The following is a 24,077-nucleotide window of genomic DNA, read 5'->3' on the forward strand; positions in this document are numbered from 1 at the left end:
CAGTAACAGGGTAGAAAAGCCAGGCCATGGGGTAGAGCAGACAGACTTGCAGTCTGCATAAAGCTAGATGAAGAGCCCTGAGTGCACAAGCTACGCGCTCTGGTGAGTCACCTCTCTCCAACACTATAAAAGGAGATGACAGGCATGTGCATCCCTCCCAAATAAGCAACTCAAGGGCCTGGCCCAGGGCACAGCCCAGGACGGGAATTCAGTGGGGTTGTGAGCTGCCCCATCAGGGTGTGAACAAAGCATTCTGCTGGCAGGAGCCTTGTAGAACATGGTGATCCTGGAATGTACAGGGGAAGCTGAACGAGCAAGCCCAGCCAGGGAGGAACAGCTGAGGATGGAGAAATGAGCTCTCTCTCCAGGACTGGAGCTGAAGATGGCCAGGGAGCCTTGGCACGTGAGTCAGGGTAGAGCCCAACAACCAGGAACTTCTGAGTTTTACTACAACAAGACACTCTGGCTCGTTCTGAGAATCTCCTGTGAGGCACCGATGTTTCACTACCTTCCCCGCCTGACACCGATATGATCCATCCCAAATGAAGCAGGACACACGGAAGCTGGCTCAAGGCTTGAGAAGCTGGAGTGGAGCAAATTGACCTTGAGAAACACAGGAGGAGGCTTTAACAGTGGGCCAGAGAAGAACTACAAGGTAGAGCCCGCAGGAAACCAGACAAGGAATCTCCAGGGTGGGAGTGGGGCTGGCATGGGACCGTGCACAGCATCCGGTGCACACACCCACTCTGTCCTGCGGTGCAATGCAGCAATGGACCAGAACAATGGCTTTGGGTGAAAAACCTGAGTCTGTGCCAGCACAGTACAGGGCAGGGAGGAGCGCGCACAATAGTGTAGGCAGAGAACAAGGGGAGGACGGGACTGAGCATCTCAGGCCTGAAACCTGTAAAGGCGACTCTAGTGTTGAAACAGCATGCATTAGTGGGGTGTTGTTCCCGTTTCCTTCCTCATGTCCCCGACAATGAGTATTTGGAATAATTATCTTCCTTGGGCTGCTAGTCTTTCAGGGCACTACACAGCAGAGTGAAAGCACACCACAATAAATTCTATCATCTGAAACTGCCTCCAAGAAACCCAGTTTTGGCCTAAAATGCATAAAGAGATATAACGGTGGCTCTCTGAGGTCATCCCACTCAACCTCCTTTATTAAGGTGAGGAAACTGAGGCACCCGAGAGAAAGCGCCTTGGCCAAGGTCTTGCACTTGGTGAGGGTGGATGCGGGAATTTCTACCTCTGTGCATCGAACAATAATGATGATGTGATAAATGCAGATCAATCTGTTCTCATAAATATTGTGTTCTAAGAAGAGGATAAATTCAGTGATTCAAAAACAACTGTTTTAGCATCACCTCCCAAGACCAGTTTCAACATGAATATCACTAAACAACACATTGCTACAGTATCTCTACGACCACTGGTTTAAAATGTAACATTCAGTGGGGGAAAGTTTGACAAGTTGGACACTACCCAGTGCTGGACAACAGGCAGTATCCTGCACCGACAGCAGGAACTGAAGTTGGAGCAACAACTGGAAACTGCTAACTGCATTCGTCAACTGGGAAACTGCTAACCGCATTCGTCGAGGGACTCGGGAATCCACTGGTCAGATTCTGCCCAGCGGGTGGGCTCAGCATCTTGAAGACCCATTTTCAGATGAAAGTGCAGGAAAAGAGGATGCAGACAAGACAGACTAGACTGTAAAACAGCATCCCCTGGAAGGGTAAAGCCTCACTGCTGCATGCACAACCACAGAAAGGGAGATGGGCTCAACACCGTGGAGCATGAGCACACGGCAGAGCGGCAAGCGGCAGCGGGAAATAATGAAGCCGACCCATGGGCGCTGATAAGAAAGCATTACCTGCACAAGGAAGGAGCACACACAGAATACACGATCTCTTTCTGGAAAAATATATACAAAATGGCTAATGATGCTTCCCATTCCAAGAGAAGGACCAGGAAAAACTTTTCCTTTTTTTTTTTTTTTTTTTTAAACCTTCACCTTCTGTGGGAAGATTCAGATCACACATGCACGCTGCCACTCGTTCTCTTCTATAAACATCTCTAAAAATCCTTTTAACAGAAACACTCTACAATAATCATAATGAATTGGTCCCAAAATAAAAAATCCAGTGAGCTCAAATCAAGAATTCATTATAAACAACTGCATTTGAGACATTTCATGGGAAATGCACCGAAAACACAGAACAAATCTGCCTTTTCTTCACTTTCATGACTTCTCTGTCCAGAACACCAGACATCTTCTTAAGCGAACCACAGCCTAATTCTCCAGCTGGCAAGACACCTTCGACAGTGTTCAGAAAGCTAAGCCAGCCTTGGCAAGGATCGCCCAGCAGCCTTCACTCTGCTCCTCGCCCCGCTGGGCCATCTCCAGCTGCTCCACCCAGGGCCTCTGCATAGTCCTTCCCCTACCGGGCCGACCTTCCCGGTCCTCTCCCTGGGCTCTCCTGAATCTCAGCCCACTCACTCTTCTCCTGCACGGCACTCGACTTCTCCCAACTCCTGGAACTGGCCACTGCCACTCACTACTATTTGACGTGCACACACACACTTGTCATTCTTTGGTCAGGGTCATCTTTCTTCCTTAGTAGGTTGAAATGTTTGCTTGCACTTAGACCCAGCAGCTATCATAGCGGTACACACACACACACACACACACACACACACACACACACACACACGGGGAAGGCAAGTGGATGATCAAACAGGAGCCCAGTGATCATGCTTTAAAAAAAAAAAAAAAAAATCAATTAGCACTCGCCCCTGTAGACAGCCAGAGCTCAAGCCCTCCAAGGTCCTCCTCCCAGATGCTGCTGCAAGACCCTGTCCACCACCACTGCCCCTCTCTGCTTGGCCCCTTGCATTCAGCAAAGACACACAAGCTTCCCTGGGAAGCCATGAATTCTCCAGGCATGGGCTACCTCTGTGCCTTTGCACACACTGTTACTGCTAAAAAAGCCTCTCCCTGACACTCGCAGGGCTCACTCCGGACTTCACAACAAGGCTGTCAGCAGCCATCCGTCCCTTGCTGCTTTCCTGTCCTTCACCATACTTACACCAACCTGAGAGAATGGTAAACTTCAAACTTGGTTATATTACTCCTACCTAGAGGGTAAGCCCACGAGGCCAGGGATTTGTTTTGTTTGATGCCATATCCCAAGTCCCAAGATTATTTCAAGGTCTCAGTAAATGTTCCCCCATCAACAGCTCCACATCGACATCTATGCTCTAAAGGGAGAAAAGCAAAAAATCCAGGGACTGGGTGAAAGCCAACTCCTTTCTAATCCTAAAACACGTGATAAACAACCTCCTACTCGCATCCACGGGCATTGACGACATTTTATTTTCCTTAACAAATGAGTTAAGTGAGTAAACATCCTCAACCCACTGACCAACAAAGCAGAAGACTCTGACAATGGCTATAAACAATGCGTGCACAGTAACAGCTTGCTCGTGCTTTCATTCATAAAGTAAACAATGTGAAGACCACTCTAGAAATAAAGACATTATTCCAAGAGCAATAACCCTTACACTCCGCACTAGAGCCTCCGTGTGTTCAGCCCGGCATGCACATCTGGCAATCACACAAGAAAACAGTCAGGCACTTACCCACTCTTCCAAGATGCGTGACACGGCCTCGCTGGCTCTCGCCATATTCCTGCATGCCAGGATCACGTGGGCACCGTGGAGGGCAAAAGACTTGGCAGTTTCAAACCCTGCAGTTGAAAGAAAAGTCAACATTAGAAAACGCGACAGCAACCTACCAGGCCACACTGTGCTTATGCCCAACACCATCTGCATAACCTAGTGATTCTCAGCAAGAGGCAATTCTGTCCCCCAGGGGACAGGTTCAGCATCTGGAGACATCTTTGTGGGCAAACTTGGGGGTGGTGCTGCAGGAACCTAGTGAATAGAGGCCAGAGAAAAACAAAACAGCTGACCATATGCCAGTCAGCACCCACCATAACTAATCACCTGGTCCAAAATGTCAACAGGATGAGGCAAAGAAAACTTGCCCAAGGGACAAGGCAATTTCCAAGATGAAGGAGGAGCCATAGAAGAGTTCAAGGCACAGCCTGCCCTTGAACCATGGACCATGACCAGGACCAGGTCTCTGAGACAATGGAGGTTTCCAGCACCTCTGCTTCCAACAATGATAGTCAAGGTTTCCTAGATCCTCTCCTACCTCCAACTAGGAAAATTAGACAGTATTCACGTACCCATCTGCATGTGCATGTGTATGTACGTACGTACACACACACACACACGCACGCACGCGCCACGCGCGCCCACCCGTTTTAAACACAGAGAATACTGACAAGACTGAGAAAAGCTGAAAGGCTGGCATCGAGCTGGGTTTCTCCCCTCAAGCACTATTCCAGATCCCCAAAGTTGAGGTGGAGAGCCTAAGGAAATGGGCTGAGCTTCTGGCAGTCTTAACAAAGAAAGCCACAAGTTCAAGCCCAAGGGACACCAAGAAAGGGTCTCTAATAAACGCACCACTCTTTAGTTAGGAGCCCAGCAGGTGACTGCCCTCATATTAGAACCAAAGACAAGCCAGCCTGAACAGATCAGCCTCCTGCCATTTCAGTTTTGATTGGATGAAAGTGATCTGTCCCCAACTGCCAAAGCAAGAGAAGATGCTGCATTCTCTAGAGGAAGATGCCATCAGCCTGAGACACACATTATCACTGCAACCACAGCAGAGTTTCATGTAAAATCTCTTCCATGCCAGCAAAAACAAGAAGGCACACAAAGACACAAGCCTTCAACAAAAGCAAGATGAGAAAAAAACAGAAACAAATACACAGGAGGTCTATATAGTGACATCATGAGAAACGGTGACTAAAATCATAATTAATATATTCAAGGAATGAAAAGATGGAAAAAAGATTTTGTTAGGGAACTGAAAGCAATAAAAAATAATCAAATAGATATTATGAAATTCAAATACAACAGCATAATAAAGAATTCAAAGCACTGGTTAAATAGAAGACACAGTTAAGAGAAGATTTGAGTGCTAGAAAATAGGTCAAAAGAAAATACCCAAAAGGAAGCTTAAAAATAAAATTAAAAGATGATTAATACATCAAGGAACAAAATAAGTACTGAAATATGCCGTCTTATGCCCTTACATACATCTAATTTGAGTCTAAAAGAGGAGGAATAGCTTAAGATATGAATAATATTTGAAAATACACTAATAATTTCCCAAAACTAGTGACAGACATACAGCAGTAAATTTAAAAAGTATCTTGAGCCACAAACAGAAAAAAACACATTTGTATCACATTATAATACATAATATTCATGGGTTAAAGTATCCTAAGACCCTTGTCTTATACAGGAAGTAATATAGTATTAATTTACCTTATATTTTAACAAGTCAAATATTTAGATTGAATACCTACCCATTTAATTAGCTAATAGAGAAGAAAAGTACAATAATAACAAGAAGTCAAGAAAGAAGAAAATAAACAAGTCAAATAGAAAACAATAAGTTTGTGTATTTAAACCCAAATATATCTGTAATTGCATTAAATATAAATGGATTAAAGACCGAAACTAAAGGACAAATATAGTCAAACTGCATAAAACACGCATAAAACACACATAAAATATGGTCCTTAAAAAAGGATGTCTGTTTTATAGCTTTAAACAGAAGGATAAAAAGCTCAAAGGTAAAAGAAAGGAAAGACACATCATGTAATATGAGCCAAAAGAAATGTGGCTTAGTTACGTGAATTCAAGAAGAGGGCTGGGGTGCAGTTCAGAGGTGGAATGCTTGCCTAGCATGCATGAGGCCCCGAGTTTGATTCCCAGTACCAAGAAAAGAAAAATGTAGCACATTAAACCTAAAACAAGCAGAAGGAAGAAAATAAAAACTTAAACAAATATAAAATACAGAGAAAAAAATTGACTGTTAGTTCTTTGGGAAAGAAATACTAAAATTGATAAAGGACTACGAAGACAGAGCAAACAGGAGAGTGAGAGAGTCAGCACACAGATGACCAACATCAGGGAAAGTACAAGGACATCACCAGGTGACACCAAACACAGGCAGGGCAGAGGGGTGGGAGGGAGGGGGCAGGGGGCTAGCAAGGATGGTGGAATGTGATGGACACCATTATCCAAAGTACATGCACGAAGACACGAATTGGTGTCAATATACTTTATATACAACCAGAGAAATGTAAAATTGTGCTGTATATGCGTAATAAGAATTGTAATGTATTCCTCTGACATTTTATAAAAATAAAAATAAAAGAGACAAGTGGGGTTACATCAAAGAAAAGGCCCCTGAATGTGAAAGGAAACAGCCAACACAATGAAAAGCCAACCTGCAGGCATGTGCCTGATAAGGAGTTAATATCCAAACACTAAAATGCAATAGCAGAAAAAAAAAATCCCAATTTTAAAAATATGTAAAGAAACTTGAGAGGCGCCCTCTCCAAAGAAGACATACACAGCCAACAAGTATAGAAAAGCATACTCGGCATCACTAGCCATCAAGGAAACACCAAGCAGAAGCATGAAGAGACATCACTTCATGTGGTTATTATTTTAAAACAAACAATAACACCCACGCATGCTTCTCAGAGGGCACAGCACTTGCCTACCATGAACAAGGCCCTGGACTGAACCCCTGGCACTGCAATAAATAAATATTTAAAAAATTAAGACCACAAATGAAAACAAGTGTTGGTGAGGATGTAGATCAAAGGGAACCTTTGAAATTTATATTCTGTGGTGGAAATGTAAACTGATGCAACCACCATGGGAAAGAGTGTGAGGTTCCTTGCAAAATTGACACTAGCGCTGCCATGTGGGCCAGCGATCCCCTTCTGTGTATGTATCTGAGGGAATAAATCTGATCTTGATGGGATATCTGTGCCCACGTTCATTGCAGAACCAGCCACAGTAGTAAGGACATGGAAGTAATCTGATGTCCACGGATGGATGGAAGGAAAAAGATGTGATGTGCTACACACATACCATGGAATATTCACCTGCCTCAGAAAAGAAGGAAATCCTGCCACTTGTGGCAACGTGGATGGTCACATGGAGGTGGCTATGTCAAGTGAAATAAGAGGCACAGAAGGACAAAACTGCATGACACCACTTCTATGAACATATGGAACAGTCCAACCCAGAGGCAAGAGTGGTGGTTTCCAAGGGCTGGGGATAGGCAGGAGAGAACAAGAAAGTAGGAGTCAAAGCATATGTTGGTCAGCTTTTCATCACTGTGACTAAAACACCAAACAGGAAGAACTTAGAGGGGGAAAGGTTTATTTTGGCTCAGAGTTTCTTCGGCTCAGTCCATGGTTGGCTGACTCCATTGCTCTCGGCCTCAGGTGAGGCCCAACATCACAGCAGAAGAAAGCATCTCAGGTAATGGAAGTCAGCAAGCAAAGGGAGAAGGGAGATCCAGGGGACAAGATCTAATTCCCAAGGGCAAATCCTCAGTGACCCACCTCCTCCAGCCACACTCTACCTGCCTGCAGTTGCCAACCAGCTAGTCCACTAAAACTAGGATGAAACGATAGACAGATGTCTCATGATCTAATCATTTCACCTCTGGACATCCCCGACACAGGAGCTTTAGGGAGACACCACTCATCCAAACCGCAACAAAGGGTTCAGATTTCAGGTATGCAAGATGAAAAAGTCCTAGAGACCTACCATATGGCATAGCACCTGCAATTAGCAATACTGTACTGCAAAATTTCAAAGAGGATAGATCTTATGTGAAAAGTTCTTCACACACATTATATAAAATAAAGAGGAGGAAAACTGCAGAATGGAAGAAAATGTTTGCGAACTCTATCTGATAAAGGGTTACCATTCCAAAATACTACATATATAAGGGATATCTAAAATTCTCCATAATACCATTTCTATGGGGAAACTGAAAGAGTCAAACTCACAGGATCTAGAGTAGAATAGGACCTTCCAAGGGCCTGGGGAAGTGAGGCTGAGAAAGTAGTAGCCAAAGGATACAAGTTTGCCTTTTTGTAAATAGTTCCTGCAAGAGTAAATTTTTGGAGGTGATGGATATATAGCTACTCAAAGGTCTGGGGATAGGGCTCAGTGATAGAGCACTTGCCCAGCATGCACAAGGCCCTGGATTCAAACCCCAGTACCCCACACACATACACACACACACACACGAAAGTGGATATACAGCTACTCCAGACTCATCAAGTTGCATATGTTAATTTGTATATATTAACATGCACAGATATGTATGTATCAAGATTTTAAGTTTCAAAAAAATTATGTTTTAAATTAAAAAAAAAAAAGTAGAGATCCTACAAATGCTAAAAAAGATCTTAAAAAGACCTGGCAAACAACTTTATGCCAATAAAATCACAAGGTAAGTAAAAAATACAAATTCCTAGAAAAACACTACTGAAAAACTGCCACTAGAAAAACCAAACAATTCTATAAAATTGAACCTGCATTTCAAAATTGTCTCAAAAAGAATATTGGGAGGCATGAGGAGGAGAATGGGGAAGAAATGTCTAATTCCAGAGCCTGAACTCGGAGCCCCTGCTCTGAACTGGAAGATGCCACATTGTGGAAGCTGTGGTATCACAAATGGCTAGGCCACTTGTCAGTGCTACAAGAGACAATCCCAGAGAAGAGTCCACCGTGGCAAAGCGATCAGTTCAGCCAAGCCCAGGGCGAGGGACCACACATGATGGTCTCTAAGATAATGCTGCTTAGTATGGAAAACCGGAGTATCACTGTCTGCTAAGATCGCCAGGAGAAGGCGGCAACTCCCCAGGTTTGCAGAAAAAGAACTTGGGCAGAAGCCTCTCATCTCTATCCCTGGGACTAGCACCTAGTGGGATTCACTCACAACACCCAAGAATGAAGGCTTCCTGCACACTGCTAATATGCCACAATTCTGGGTTATTCTAAAACAATTATTATTATTCTAAAACAATCCACAGGGTTGTTTCAAATAGCAACCCTAATGACCCCGTAACTTCCTTTAAAACAACAAATAAGCTTTAAAATCCCACAGAGACACTGCATAGTGAAGTTTTGAATAACACTACCTAGAAATCTGTAGGACAAAGATCCTTTGTCCATCGAATTTTATTTTCCCAATCACACTTGTGAGTCATGCTGTCTCACTTGACAAAAGAATCTAGGGCAAAGGACTTTCTATTCCCAAAACCAGCATTCAACCTGGTGGCAGCAACAGGCTGCAGGTGCAATCCTGCACCCTTACCTGAGATAATCCCTAGCTGTGCTGTGGCCAAGCCATCATCTTTGAGCCTTGCAAGGTTATTCTCTGGTCTTACATCTCCCTTTATCTAGGCAGAGTATCACAGATGGCTAGGCCACTTGTCAGTGCTACAACAGACAATCCCATTTTCTTTCCTTTACAATTGCCTTTGGAGCAAAAACAAAGAATGGATATTTCAGAAGACGATGGTTTCTTGGGAAGGACAAAAACATTTTTATAGTAAACCATATCTCTAGAGTGTGGAGTTTTATAAAAAAAAAAATAAGTTTAATAATGCTACCTACTGCTAAGTCCTGGATAAAGCCCATGAGAACAGCAGCCCTCACTCTTGTAATACTGCAGCTGATGGCCAGTTTAATTAGCTAAATGTAGTAGTGCTAAGCCAATTCTGCACAGTGCCAAAGTTTGTGCAAAATAATGAAGGCAATGGTTTACTAAATTTAATAACCTGATTCATCTTATAAAAAATTAACTTTATGACAATGTTTAAATTGAACCAGCTTAACGGCACGGAGATGGCAAGAGTGTGTTCAGAAGAATATTGAAAGCTCATAATATGGAGAAAATAAAGGAAACACTTAAAACAATAGGTAGCCTCAGTTTTCCAGCACTTGCTCCATCTGATCCAATCAGAGAAGCTAAGCGGCCACAGAGGTTTCCCATCTCACTTTCTGGGGTTTTAGGCTTCAGATGCAAGCCAAGCATCCAAGTACCATAAAATGGAAAGTGTACCCCAAAATGGGTACCTGCTTATCGTACACTAGTTTCATCCTCAGGCACAGAGGTTATTAGCTGGTGGTTATGGGATGTATCGAGTCCCTGGAGTTGTCCTGTGGTCCCACCATTTCTGTCCATCCTCCCTCCGTCCCTCTTCTCTCCTTTTTCTCTCTTTCCCTCTCATTCTTTCTTCTTTCCTCTCCTCCTTCCTAATTCAATTAGTTGCCAACATTAGAAAGTTGTAGAGAGCATAATCCAAAGCCATAGGTCCAAAGTCTTTGAAGAAGCTTTGCTGGGGGCACATAGGGTGACAGTCAGGTGAGCCACAGGGCCACTGCCAGACAGAGGTGGGCTTTGGACTCTCTGGTAGCTGTGGTAAGTGCCACCACACAGCTGGCTTTGCCTCCCAGGCCACTGAAGGCACCTGATGCAGACATGCATGCTATGGGGGAAGGTCCCTGCTAGAGATGACCATTCAAGCCTCACCACAAAACAGCCTGAGTTCACACGTTCACATCCGAATCCCCAAACCCAACCTGTTTGAGGTTTTTATCGATGCCATGTCCAGTCCTTCTCTGTAAGAGTGAGAAGACCAGTCGTCTAGTATGACCAGGGAAAGCTGCTGTGGCACTGGGCTTACTGCAGACGGGGAAGCACAAGAACAATTTAGGGATCTGCAGGAATTGGGGTCTGGGGTGCAAGGTCCACTACATTCCCAGTGTCGCTTGGTGGCAGCAGAAAGTCTGGGCCAACAACTACCCGGGGACGGAGGAGAGGCTGATGAAACAGAAGCAGAAACGCAGGGTGCGTGGAAAAAGAGAAAGAGGGCTGTCGAGCGTCCCCGCAGAAATAAAGCCCAGAGGACACGGTGGCGAGACCTCACGAGCTGGCCGAGAACGCAGGGCGGGCGCCTGGAGAGGATCCCTGTGAATCATTATCACCACTTCATCCATTCACAGAGCTTCCATTGGTCATGCAGATAAGGGGCTGGCTGAGTCATGGGGGACCACCTACCCTCCTTGCTGAGCAACTGAGGGGCTAAATTAGAAAACCACTGAGGAAACCAAAACCTACAGCACCTGGTGACCACTCATCCCAGGCTCGAGGGAGCATCAAGGGGGCTCCCAGGGGACTCCCAGGTGCCCCCTGGTGAGCTTGTGCGCTCATCTACCCAGACGGGGAACACCCAGGGAGGACTGCACCTGAACGTGGCAGCCAAGTTGGAAAGCACAGGTGGCCACTCCCAGTAAGGCACACTGGAAGCTGGGACAGGTGGGGACAGAGTCACCCACAGATTCCTCAGGCACAAAAGACACTAGGGTAGAAACCCAGTCCCAACCCCACTGATGCCCCCCTGGGGCAGTGGGGACCAAGAACCAGGCAGTTTCTTTCCCCGGTGCCAGGAAGTTTCCTTCTGGTTCTAGTTTTTTTAATTTTCTTCATATTGTAGATGTACTTGGGCAGTGTCCCCTTTACTGTAAATTATGGTTTTAATTATCATTTTTATTAAGATGCCCAAAGGATCTGGGGCTTACAACACCCATAATTTCTAGTGGGTCGTTATTATTAATTTATAATTGTGGAACACTGGAGACAAATGCTACTTGTAACTGTATGCCATTAAAAGCCCACAGAGATGGTGACCAACACCCCAACATCCCCCGACCCAAGAACATAGCACTAAAGCAATCTTCGGGAGCCACACAACAAGTGAATGAGCCTCTGAGCCCATATCCTTGCCCTCCCTGGAGATCCATCATATATGGAACAAGCAGAGGAGCCTGTCTTTCAGTTTGTGTTAGATTTGGGGAGAGTTAACAGTTTCTGTGTTAATAAACCACTAGCCCGGGCTGGGGATGTAGCTCAGTGGCCATGTGCTTACCCGTGGCCAGTGCCTGGATTCAACCCCCAACACTCCAAAAGAAAAAACCCAAACTCAAACCCCACAGGCTAGGATGCAAGTTTCTCCTACATCCGACAGCCTCCTAAATGCAGAAGGGCCATACTTTCCAAACTGATCTGATTAATGTAAATGAAATTACAGCGACTTGACATTGACCGTGATCTTGAAATCCAACTCTCCAGGGGCCCTTCGGATGCAGTTCTAGGACACATGGGCATCCTAGCTACGAGGTCAGCACCACCACATCTGCAGTGACCAGATAATCCATCTCACCGTTTCTGGAGTTACTTTAATTTCCTGAATGATCACATTTACCTTCTACACCATTTCAATTACATAGTTCCAAGTTTAAAAGAGTTGGCCGTCACTCTCACTAAACACAATCCATAGCTGCCAACTCTTAAGAAATTACAAAACACACAGGTCTCTCCAGAGGAAAATAAGTCATAACCAGCCCTGCTCTTCAATATATGTATATGTGTATATGCATTGTATACAGTGAGCAACAAGTACCAAACAGGGCTTCCTAAATACCTTTCGGAACGTGACGACATCTCAAATTTATTTATCGAAACAAAAATGTCAATTTGAGAGATGAGAAAACAGAAGTGGGAAAAGGGTTGGTTCACGTGGAATATCTTATTAAAAATCACACTGGGTTGCAACCCTGTGCTCTGGGCAGTACAAGACCAAGGTTATAATATTTTGTAAGGCTGTATAATAAATTCCAAGTGACGGTATGAGATCTCTCAAGAGGCAAGACTGACCCCAGGCTGGCTACCAGAGCTGCCAGGCACTGGGTGAATAAGTTCTCATCTGACCTGCCAGTGACAGTCCTGGTTAAGAATCACAGTGAGAAAAGTGCCCAAAGATTACAATTAACATCGTCCAGACAGGCCCAGGGAAAGGCCCAGGGAAGACAGATGAAGTCCACTCGCAGAGCAGATCTGTGTTGACAAAGGTGTGGGGGAACTGGACAACCTCACATATTATTGGGGGTGGGGGTTGTAGACACAGATATAGAGGCCCAACATCATTAAGGGCGACTGCACCATATCTGTCAATTTTTAGATATGGAATAACTGGAGTTTGAAATGACATAACTAGAAATTTATTCTGCACATAGAGGTGCCCACACAGAGGGCAAATGTGAGAGCAAAGTCCAGCAATGTTTGTAAGAGCCAACAAACTGCCAGCAACCTGTGTCCATCAATGAGGTGAAATCAATTAAACAGCAGAGAATGGAACATTGTGCTACACTTAAAAACGGATGCGGTGAAATGATCTGGAGACGCAAGAGACACCTCGACGCTGTTGGACTGCTTTTGTGGCGGTGGGGGGGGGGGGGGTGCAGAGAGATTAAGCCAGGGCCTGGCACACTCCAGGCGAGCACTCCACCCCTGAACCGCAGCCTCAGCCCTTTTTATTTTTTCAGACAGGGTCTCAACTAAGTTGCTCAGGCTGGCCTCAAACTTGTGATCCTCCTGCCTCAGACTTCAAGTAACTGGGATGACAGGTGCATGCCACCACCCTGGCTTCTATGCTATATTACTGAGAAAATAAAAAGTCCAAGCATAGAGTAACCTGCCCGCACAACACCAAGTGGGGGAGCAAAGCTGTCCTTGGTGTTGATGACTTCAGGAAGAGCCATTGGTCAAGGGCAAGGACGACTTCCTGTGCGCGTTACAATAAATGTGCCAGTTCATGAGTACAGATGTGCACAGCTGTCTGAGCAAGCAACCAAAAATAACTACCTGAATGACACCGAGTTGGCCATTTGTGGACCTCCATGAATTTTTATATACAGCATCACGGCAAGTAGGAAGAGAAAGGGAAGAACCAGGTATTACTCCTAACAATGTGTTTTCTGAGCATCCCGACTTACAGGGAAGACTGGGAAACACCAGTGAGGAGAGGACTTGGGGTTACGATGCGCTAAGTGCTCTACAAAGTGCACTTGTTCCAAGGTGTTCTTCAAAGAAACCGTGCGAGTGTCACTGTCAACATTTCACGTTAAGAGAACACAATGACCCCAGAGGTTAAGGGGTTAACAAAAATTAGAGGGCAAAACAAAGAAGGGCCCTTCCAGGCACTGTGGCCCGAGTTCAGGGCAGTGCATCCCACCATCTGGCCCCCACACCACCAAGCCCACCACGTCACTAGGGTTTTGTGACACTGTGATAGACTAAAATAGACGTACTTGGTCTTTGTCCAGCTGACACAGAGCTCCCTGGAAACTTCCCGAGTGACTGGGACCAGAGGGACATCTCAATGATACCCATGTTAATACATTAATGAGGTGACTCTCAGAGGACAGGCGCAGGTTACTAGAGGAGCCCATCTACGTGGCTAGAGGGTTGGAACTCCAACTCCCCACCTCATCTCACCCCTGGCCACACCTCTGGGGAGGAGGGGCCAATGATGGCCAACCACACCTACATAATGATGTCACCATAACACAATGACTGTGGTGTTGAGGGAGCTTCCAAGTTTGCCAACACAGAGTGCTGGGGGGGGTGTTTGGGTCCCCTTCCCTCGCCTCGCACCACCACACCTGGCGCCCTGTGTCCTCTGTAACATACTTCCTAAGAAACTCACACAGGTCAGTAAAGGTTCTCCTGAGTTTTGTCAGTCACTAGACCAAACTCCCAGCCCGAGGAGAAGGCTGTGGGAACCCCAATTTGTAGCTCATTGATCAGAAGTGGAGGTGACTGCCGCAGTCTGGCTGGGCACACTTCACCAGCCACTTGTCAAGCAGGAACTAACTTTATTTTTAGCACCCACGCAGCACCACACGAGCTCTCCAGGAATTCCCCCAGAACTGCCACCTCAGGCACTTCCCGCGAGCACCTCAACCGGAACCCTTCCCACTCTTGAGGCCCATTGGCTGGGTCGCGTGGGCGGAGCTAAGAGAGTCCGCCAATGAGCAGCTCCGTGGTCTCAAAGGGCAGAGAAACAGCCCAATGAACGTCACCGCAGAGGAGCCAATCAGTTTGCTGGGGCCGCTTAGGCTTCGGCTCTCAACAGGTGACAACCTGGGACTTGGAATGGCATCTGAAGTAGGAGCAGCCTTGTAGGATTGAGGTCTATATCCATGGGGTCTGTGCCAACTCTGGGCGGCTAGCTCCGTACCTGAACTGCAGGGCACCCAGTTGGTATCTGGAGAGTCGGCAAATTACCCACCAGGAGGGAAGAGCCCACGTATGTGGTATCAGAAGTGATCTGGAGCATGCAGAGGAAGACTGATCTTCCCTTCCTTCAGGGTGAAAGGCACAGGCCAGAGGGAGCCCCTGGAGGGCAGGGAGGAACCAGCCTGGACACTCCTCCCAGAAGGAGGACATTAAGAGATCTAGGTACATGTCTCCTGCCACCTGCTTATGTACTTGCCATCCATATGATGTAAACTGAGTCACTCAGCAGTGGGCTTTTTAAATCGTCAGCATCCCTGGGTGGGCACAAAAGCTGCTGTCCTTCTCAAGGAGAAAAAAAATGATCCAAATGCCATGTGCTCCTAGGTCAACAGCTCATTTTTGCCTATTTGATTTCCATGTTCCCATGTCAAGGTCTGGAACCGTGGTCCCTTTGACTCCTTTACTCCGTCAGTGCGCCTGCTTCTTGGAATCTATCTCTCAACTGTGATATGTTACCAACGTTCTCTTGTTTAACATTTCATCCCGGAGCCCTGAATTAACGCCGCTCAGCATTCACAAGCGCTTATCTGTGAAGGGCTGAGAGGGGAAAGGATGGTAGAGAAATCACAGTTCCACTCCACATCCGCCAGGGTTAGTCATTTACTGCTTCAGACTTAATTTAACTCGACCTCACACTTCCAACCCATAAAGGGCCCCTTAATACCGAAGCATTACAAGTTCTGCTCACATGTTTTTTTCCCTTTAGTTCCCCAAAGTCTTTGGATCCAGACTTTAAAGGACTTTTGCTACTGAAGTCACCACCCGCTCCCCCAATAAAGAGAAAGTAACTCGCATCAGACTTTTTAGTGAAGTACACATGTGCTGGTATAAACTCGCCCCAGATCCCAGGAGGAAAAGAATAAAATAGGACAATGAAAGACAACACAAACCTCCTGATGAAAAACAATTTTTAAAAATCCAAAACAAAAGAGGAAACTGTTTTGTTGAAAAGTCTTTAAAAAGACAGTGGTCTCTGAATTTAGAGAGAACACTGTCTTTTTAAGACTTTCAACAAAACAGTTTCCTCTTCTCCCCGGTGTTAAAGACGAGGAGGAAGGAGAAGGCTCTGTGTCGCCCTGCACAGGCGTATCGGCTCACATTTATGTTCTGCAGAGGACAGACTCCTTTTAACTAATATCACACACAGGCACTCGTGCACCTGTGATCTCAGCTCTCACACTCCCATATTCACACCAGTATCTACTAAGAGAACCCAAGTCTCCTGGGTGTTGAGAAGCACAGACCTTCCCCTGAAGTTTGGCCTGTCTTATTTTGATGGATTAATTTACAGCCACCCGAGCAGGAGAGGACCCTTGCCTGAGTCGGCAGCATCCCGGGTTGTGTTACTCAGGTTTCACTGTTTTCACAGCTGTGAGAGGGTTTTCTTGTGGTGCTGGGGCCTGCGCTGCTCTTTCCCATCTGCTTGAGATGGGGTTCCTGATGATTTAGAGGAGATGGGCCAGCCACGTGGATCCTGGGCCCACACCCGTCCAAAACCAGACTGTTGTTCTGATTTTCTTAATCCAAGAGGCCATGATCAGCCGAGTCTCACAACACATTTTCCACTTCTGCCAATTAAGAAGTATTTAGAATTATCTAAATAAGAAAAAGTAAAATAAAAAGAGGAAGAAGCCCTCCTTCGTTCCATTAAGAGCTTCCAGAAATGAAAAGCTGCTCATTCCGCATCGAGGACAATGTACTACCTTTCTAATTCAAGTACTTCAAAAAAAAAAAAAAAAAGAAAAAAAAAAAAATTCAGATCGACCTTGGCTCTCACCTTTAAAAAAAAGTGGTATATTACTTTGCCTCTTGAAAAGATTAAATTCTTTATGCTCCCAAAGTCATATGGAGGTGCTCAAAACACAATGCCTGGAAAATTCAGCACTTTTTGGAGGCTCACTTTTAAAGTATCCAAATTGACTTTTCATTCTCTCACTTAGAACTTTTTAAGATGCAACTTCTTAAAAATAGGAATTAAATTCGGTCTCTGAAGCTAGATGCACAGTCAGAGAGTTCCATTAACTTTGTGTACTCTGGGCCCACTGTGACCTTGCCTAAAATCAATGACTTCTCCAACTCCAAACAAGTTGGTAACAGGGCATGTGTCATGATTGGTTACGAAGTGACAACAACTAACATAAAAGATTTGCTCAAAATATACAAAAAGGAGGCAAAGTGTAAAAAAAAATTCTAACATATATCATTTAATTCAGAATATACCTAATTACAAAGGGCCCAGGACCCACATGGCTGGCCCATTTCCTCTAATTAGGCTCATCCTGCCTTACATTTTTTAAGTAGTATCTCTGATAATCTATATAACCAGATTACTTAGATAATGTCTTTAATATGACGACTTTGTAAAACTTTGTAAACTCTGTCTTGCTGTGTTTGTGGCTATTGTTTAGGGTTTTTTTTTTTTTTAACACAAATGCTGGCAACATCTCAGTATAATACAAAAGCATTTTCTTTTTTTTTTTTTTAAGAGAGAGGTAAAGATGGTAGACAGAGAATTTTAATATTTATTTTTTAGTTCTCGGCGGGCACAACATATTTGTTTGTTTATGGTGGTGAGGAGCGAACCTGGGCAGCACACATGCCAGGCGAGCGCGCTACCACTTGAACCACATCCCCAGCCCAAAAAGCATTTTCTTAAAAAAGGTGATAATGCCAGGCATAGTGGCGCATGCCTGTAATCCCAGCAGCTCGAGGCTGAAGCAGGAGGATCACAAGTTCAAAGCCACCCTCAGCAACTTAGCGAGGCCCTAAGCAACTCAGAGAGATCCTGACTGTAAATATTAAAAAAAAAAAAAAAAAAAAAAAAGATGCTGGGGATGTAGCTCAATGATTAAGCACCCTTGGGTTTAATCCCCAGTACCCGCCCCCCCAAAATTTTTTTTTCTAAGTTTCTGCTTTGATTACTATCAAAGAGTCTGCAACAGTCCCAAGCAGAAGGTACTGGCAATTCTAGCTTTCAAAAGAGGAAGTAAATTAAACTCTACCTCATTTCCTTCACAGGTCAGGGAGCATAGGAGGAAACACCAAGAATCACCACTGGGGCTCTTCTGACATGACTCAGCCAGTGCTTACAATGCCTGGGTCCCAGTGGGGTGCACGGCTAGTAAAAGAAATAATCCATTACTTTTTAAGCAGAGAAGATCTGCTTGAACAAAATCAGACTCAGTTGGAAGGGGGCGAGGTAAAGGAGCTTTGAGCTTGATAATCTTTTGTTTTGCAATACCTTGGCGAGACGCTGGAGAAACATGCCAATTTAAAAATCTATACCTCTCAGGAAACTTGCAATCTACCCATCAGCTATGATCAGGCAGGCACCTGCTCGGCTTGAACATAAGAGACGCACAGAGCGCCTTCCAGCTGAGGCTGATTTCCCTGACTTTGGAGACTCGGCCAGCTGTAAATTTTTGTTTGGCTCCACTCAGCCAGCTGCTGCCTCTGGGCCAAAAAGGTCCCAGTGTGAGTTCCAGCCTAGGTAAAGTGAAATGATTAGGGATTAGGCTTGATCTCAACTCAGAAAGGAGAGAGGGCTGGGGATGCAGCCCTGTGGTAGAGTGCATGCAAGGTCCTGGGTTCAATCCCTAACCACCACCACCAAAAGGGTGGTGGGGCCGGGGAGACAGAAAGGAGACGGTGAGCTCCACAGCTGTGGTGTCACTACAGCCCTACAGAGGGTTCTGGCCTGCAGGAAGTTTCTGTTCCACTCTGCCAGGAAGGAGCACATTGAGGAGGACAGGAGGACACAGTGAGAAGACTGTTCATCCGCAAGCCAAGGTGAGAGGCCTTGGTTAGCCACCTGCCCTGCCAACACCTTGATCTTGGACTTCCAACTTCCAGAACTGTGAGAAGTAAATTTTGTTTAAGCCCCGCGGTGTGGAGTACTTGGCTATGGAAGCCCTGCTAGGCTGGAGCTCTTGACCAGGCCTTCTACCCAAGTCCCCTCAACTTCTCGGCCTCAGCTACCCGGGAAGCAAGGCCATCCGTGAACCAGGGAATGACTAAGCAGGGGCGATGGGGCGTCATCTGAAATCCAATTTCTTCCTAGAGCCTCTCTCTCTCTCTCTCTCTCCTAAGAAAACTGGAAACCAGACTGCAGAGGAAAGAGCTGGTTCCTTGCTCTGGAAATGCTGTACCGGAATCCATCGCTTAGGAAGGCAGGCTCCCAGGTCCCGCCCCAGCCTGCTGCTCTAACAGGCGCCCCAAGGACTTGGTCCCTAGAGGTTGGGAGCCTCTGTTCTGGGAATGTCTGGAACTTATCTTCCCAGGCAGCTCACTGTGTCCAGGGCCTGCGTCTACATGTGACTTTCACAGCTTGGTCCCCTGAACCCTCAAGAACATATACAATGCTATTATTCCACTGGTATAGACAAGGAAAGCCAAGGTCAAACACTAGCAAGAGGAAGGGCAAGGGCTAGACTCCAAGCCCCTCGAAGCTCCCTCCCTGGACCTCAGTTCCCATGTCTCAGGGAAAACACAGGCATGCTCCTCCTCCCAGCACTGTCCTGTTGTCATGGACAACTGAAAAGCTACCGCCAGTCACTTTGTCACTGCAATCACAGAATGATTCTGAGGAACAGCTCAGGGCTCCCTTTGGAGCCAGAGGGACCCGCGTTGCCGTCAGCCTCCACCAATCTTCATGGAGGGGACATTTAATGCTATGGCTGAGCTGTGCCCCTCCCCTGAAAATGTTCACATGGTGATGTCCTGACCCTCGTTATCTAAAAATGTGCCTTTTAGGATAGGGTCTATAGAGGGGTAATCAAGCTCAAGTGAGGTCGTAGTGTGGACCCCACCCCATCAAGACTGGCATCCTTCTAAAATGTGGAAATGTGGACAGGGTGTAAGGAGAGACCACCACCTGAACATGAAGGCCAAGGAGAGGCCTGGGGTAGCTTCTGCTGCCAGTGGGAACTAGCCCTGCCAACGACCTTGACTTTAAATTCTGAACCTCCAGAACTGAGAGACAACAAATTTCTGTTACTGAAACCACCCAGTTTGTGGGACTTTGTTACAGCGGCCCCAGCAAGCCAGTATATGCAACTCCTAGGACCCTCAGTTTCCTCGTCTGTTAAAAGGGACTATTAAAACGGTGTACTCTTAAGAGCTGTTAAGAAAATCAAATGAGATAACTACGCTGAGTTCTTGGCAAGCAGCCAAGTTGTCAATACCTTAGGCTTATTAATACATTCACTAACATGCTCTCTGTGCAAGTAATATCTCAAATTCTCCTGTGGAAATCTAAAAATCTGCACAGAAGACTAAAAAAAATAAATGAATCTTAGCTTCTCTACTAGCTCTGCTATTCAACTATGAATCATGGGTGCCCCAACTATTTAAAAAAAAAAAAAATTTGTGTGCATATACACACACACACACACACAAATCTAAAAATAATTCAACCATCAGTGCATGGTTGCCTGGGACTGGGCGGGGTGGAGAGGCAGTACTGACAAGCTGCAAGTGGCAAAGGGGCAGGAGGGGGATCTTTGTAGAGATGCAAATATCCTGTGTCTGGATTGGGTTGGTGGTTTACGTTGTGTAGCATCTGTCAAATCATTCGGGTGTACAATAAAATACATTGGGTAAAGGACACATAAATGATACCTCAAAAAGTTGATTTTTTTTTAAAGGGAAAATGTGGGACCTTGTTATGAAAAAAGAAAGCTAAGCTATGAGGAGCCCACAGTAAACTGGGTACCTAATTGAACACTGAGATGTTAGTTCTGAGCTTCCTGGCAAACCAAGATAAACAGAGGGAAAGAGAATACTCTGTAGCGTCCATCCCTTAAATGAGAAAAGCACACCAGCTCTTTAGGAGAAATGGGCTTTGCTTTCGTAACAATTCTGAAAATGTATCGGAGAGATCCTTACTAGGGAAACACAGTTAGCAGAATAAGCCAGAGGCTGGCAGATCCTCCCTATACATGGCCAGAGAGCCAGTTGTGGCCGTGCAGTCTATGTCACAAGCACTCAGTCCCACTGTTATGACATGAAAGCGTCTGCAGATAATATGCAAATGAGTGGGCATCCCTATGTTCCAACAAAACTATCAAAATAGGCAGGACAGGGCCAGATTTGACCCAGGCACCCCAGTTTGCAGACCCATGGAATAGGCAATTCACTTTACATATTCAGTTCTGAACTGACCTGAAGCAAAACAAGAACAAAGCTCAGAATGACATGAAAGTGACCTTGACCTAAAGACTTTGAGGAAAAAAAGTTAAAAATTGCAAACAATCAAGTTCAGAACCCATGTGGATGATGACCATAGAAAATTTAATTTTAGAAAATTTAGTCCTTTCTATGAAAGCATCTATGAGGAGAATCTCATTAAAACAAATACGAAACAAATTTTTAAGTATCCCATTTGCATCAAAATCTTATTACACCGTTTTGCCCAGAATTTCATTCAACTTACTATAACTACATTGGTTTTCCATTGCCGAGTGGGATGTTAACTATAAACTACATCCTGCCTCTCCCTTTGTGTGTAAAAGTACCAAATGTGTTGTTTTTGGATCCCAGAATCCTGAAGAAAGCCAACTTAAATGAATTAAGATGACTAATGTGTTGATTCTGTTTCCAATCCAACAAAATGTTAATGTAAGAACCCATGTCATATGATGCGATATGTTTTAGTTCAAATTTAACATCAAATATTGAATAAGGCAGTTTCTAAGCAAATTACTAAGCTAAAAATATTCCTTCGGCATAGCAAAAACTCTGTCTTGTTCAAGGAAGTGGAAATTTGAGCATCTTTGCTCAAATCAGTCTAAAAAGAAAGTAGAAAACTGCAAACCTCCACATGCTCAACAGACTGATCCGATCTTGCGTGGAAAGTAGCACAACATTGTTTATCAAGAAGAAAGTTCTCTGGAAGTCATTCACCTATGGTCCTGACGTCACACTAAGCTCTGGCGGGACACCTGAGGAAGATGGCACACACCGGAAGTAACCACAAGCAAGGTGGCCACCACCAGGCCAGGGACACTGGTGTCTGAACACTCGGCTCCCACAGGGTACCTGGCAGCCTGGCTCTTCTGCCACAAGGTGATGCTTTCACCGCCTTTACTTACCACTGGCTGCACTGCAGAGTTCCCGTGGCTAGTTTTACCTAAACATTCATTTTTCATCACTTAATATTTGAGTAGTTTGTTTCCACAGAGGCAGTAACTATTTTGTTTTTAAAAGCTGCTTAAACTGTTGCAAAGCCCAAATCCAGTTCCATAAGCACAGGCCAGGTACCCTCCACAAGTAAGATGCTAAGGCCTCAGCTATTCACCCACTTCTAACCCCAAACCTTTCCTTGAGTTAATTACACTTACTGACTGCCAAAGGAGCCATTTTAATAATTACCTTCAGTGTGAAAATCAAATCTGTTAAGAGATTATATAAGAAGGAAGTCAATAATTAGGAGGTCCCATCTTTCAAAAAAGGAAAAAGAAATTTAAAATTTTATAAGAAAGAAGTTAGAAACCCAGAGTCTAGAAATGGAAACTACATAGAATATATGTATTTTGCCCCTAGGTTTTAGATTCAACCATGACAGGCTGTCAGTAACTGAATTTTTTTTTTTCATTACCTGCCAGTTATTTAGGAAATTTCTATTGTTTAGCAGAGTGTAATCTGGAAATCAGTACTACTTTATTAATTACACACTGATAAATTTCTATCAGAAAAGGGACCATGAAAATAAAAAGTTAACAAAAAACATTTCCAGGAATATTTTTATTCCTAATCCTATCCAAATCAATAAATTTTTTATGGGTAAAAGGACTGTCTAAAGCAAATGCGCGTATGTAACTGCTACTAATGACTATAATTCCTGAAAAATATCAGGATTGCTTAATTCAGCATCCATGAACTGTCCTTTCCTCTCCCCCAAAATTGTACACAAAGGCCTGGCTACAAATGGGTTTATTTTCTCCCTGTGGAAGGGGGCCAGAGGTTCCATTATAGCTCAAAGGAGTACAGGGTGGAGGGGGAAAAAAAAGTTGACATCCAGTCATCTGGAACGTTATTAAGCAGAAAGCTGAAAAAGCGCTTTGTTTATTCCTCTAAAAGATAAACAGAAAGAAGTATTGTGGACATGACAAAACACACCAACACAAGTCCCTGTGAGCCATCACGCCACCTCAGCCTAGGCAGGGCCCTCAGCAGTCAGCCTCCGAGGCCTGCTCAGTACTCAGAGGCTCCAAGCACTCTCCCGGCCACCAGCCTGCGCACCAACGACTCTGCGGCTGGGAACTTTTGCTCAAGGCCACTGGTTCCGTCACTGGAAAGCAGGAAACTCCCCTCTTCACTCCTAGTGGGGGATAAGACAAGGCAAAAGAGCAATGACCTCTGAAAATCACGCTCCGCAGGAAGGTGAGCCCCGCATGGGCAAGGACCTGCCTAGGAGCAGCTGTAGGTAATAGAGATGCTGTTTGTTGGAAGAAGCTTGTTGAATGACAGCTGTTGCTCTGGATAGCATCGATCTTGGAAAACATTTCACTGGTTGTCCCATTGTTACGGGTTGAAGAGTGCTCCCCGACACCAAAAATAAAAGCACGGAAGTCCTAACCCCCAGCTCCACGTGCTAACATGGTAATTAAGGAACAGTGAGGTCATCTGGATGGTCCCTAATCCAACATGACTGTTGTCCTTTATAAAAAAGAGAAATGCAGGCACAAAGACAGACGGATGCCCGCAGAAAGACGAGGTGAAGAGAGAGCAGGCTCACGCAGACAGAGGCGGAAACAGGAATCCCACTCCGACAAGCCAAGGCCCCTCTTCCCCCAGCAGCTGGAGGAGGAAGGAGCCGCCCCACTGGCATTAGCAGGAACAGGGCCTACCCACACCTGGATTTCCGACTTCTACCCTCTATTACTTGGGAATAAAATTCTGTTGTCCTAAGCCACCCAGTTTGTGGTGCCTTATGTCAGCTTCCCCAGCAAACTGATACAACAGTGGC

At 45.2% G+C, this 24,077-nt stretch overlaps 1 protein-coding gene across 10 annotated transcripts in view; it reads right to left on the minus strand.

The window, feature by feature from the left end:
* The window catches only part of Wwox (WW domain containing oxidoreductase), an 875,116-nt gene that overhangs the window by 817,908 nt on the left and 33,131 nt on the right, over positions 1–24,077 (minus strand). For all 10 annotated transcript variants that reach the window (XM_048792595.1, XM_048792594.1, XM_048792596.1 and 7 more), the window contains exon 5: positions 3,646–3,752. In XM_048792595.1, the coding sequence (XP_048648552.1) occupies positions 3,646–3,752 (107 nt within the window). The remainder of the gene's footprint in view (positions 1–3,645; positions 3,753–24,077) is intronic.

This window comes from Marmota marmota, unplaced genomic scaffold (assembly GCF_001458135.2).
Source record: "Marmota marmota marmota unplaced genomic scaffold, marMar, whole genome shotgun sequence".
Taxonomy (NCBI): Eukaryota; Metazoa; Chordata; class Mammalia; order Rodentia; family Sciuridae; genus Marmota; species Marmota marmota.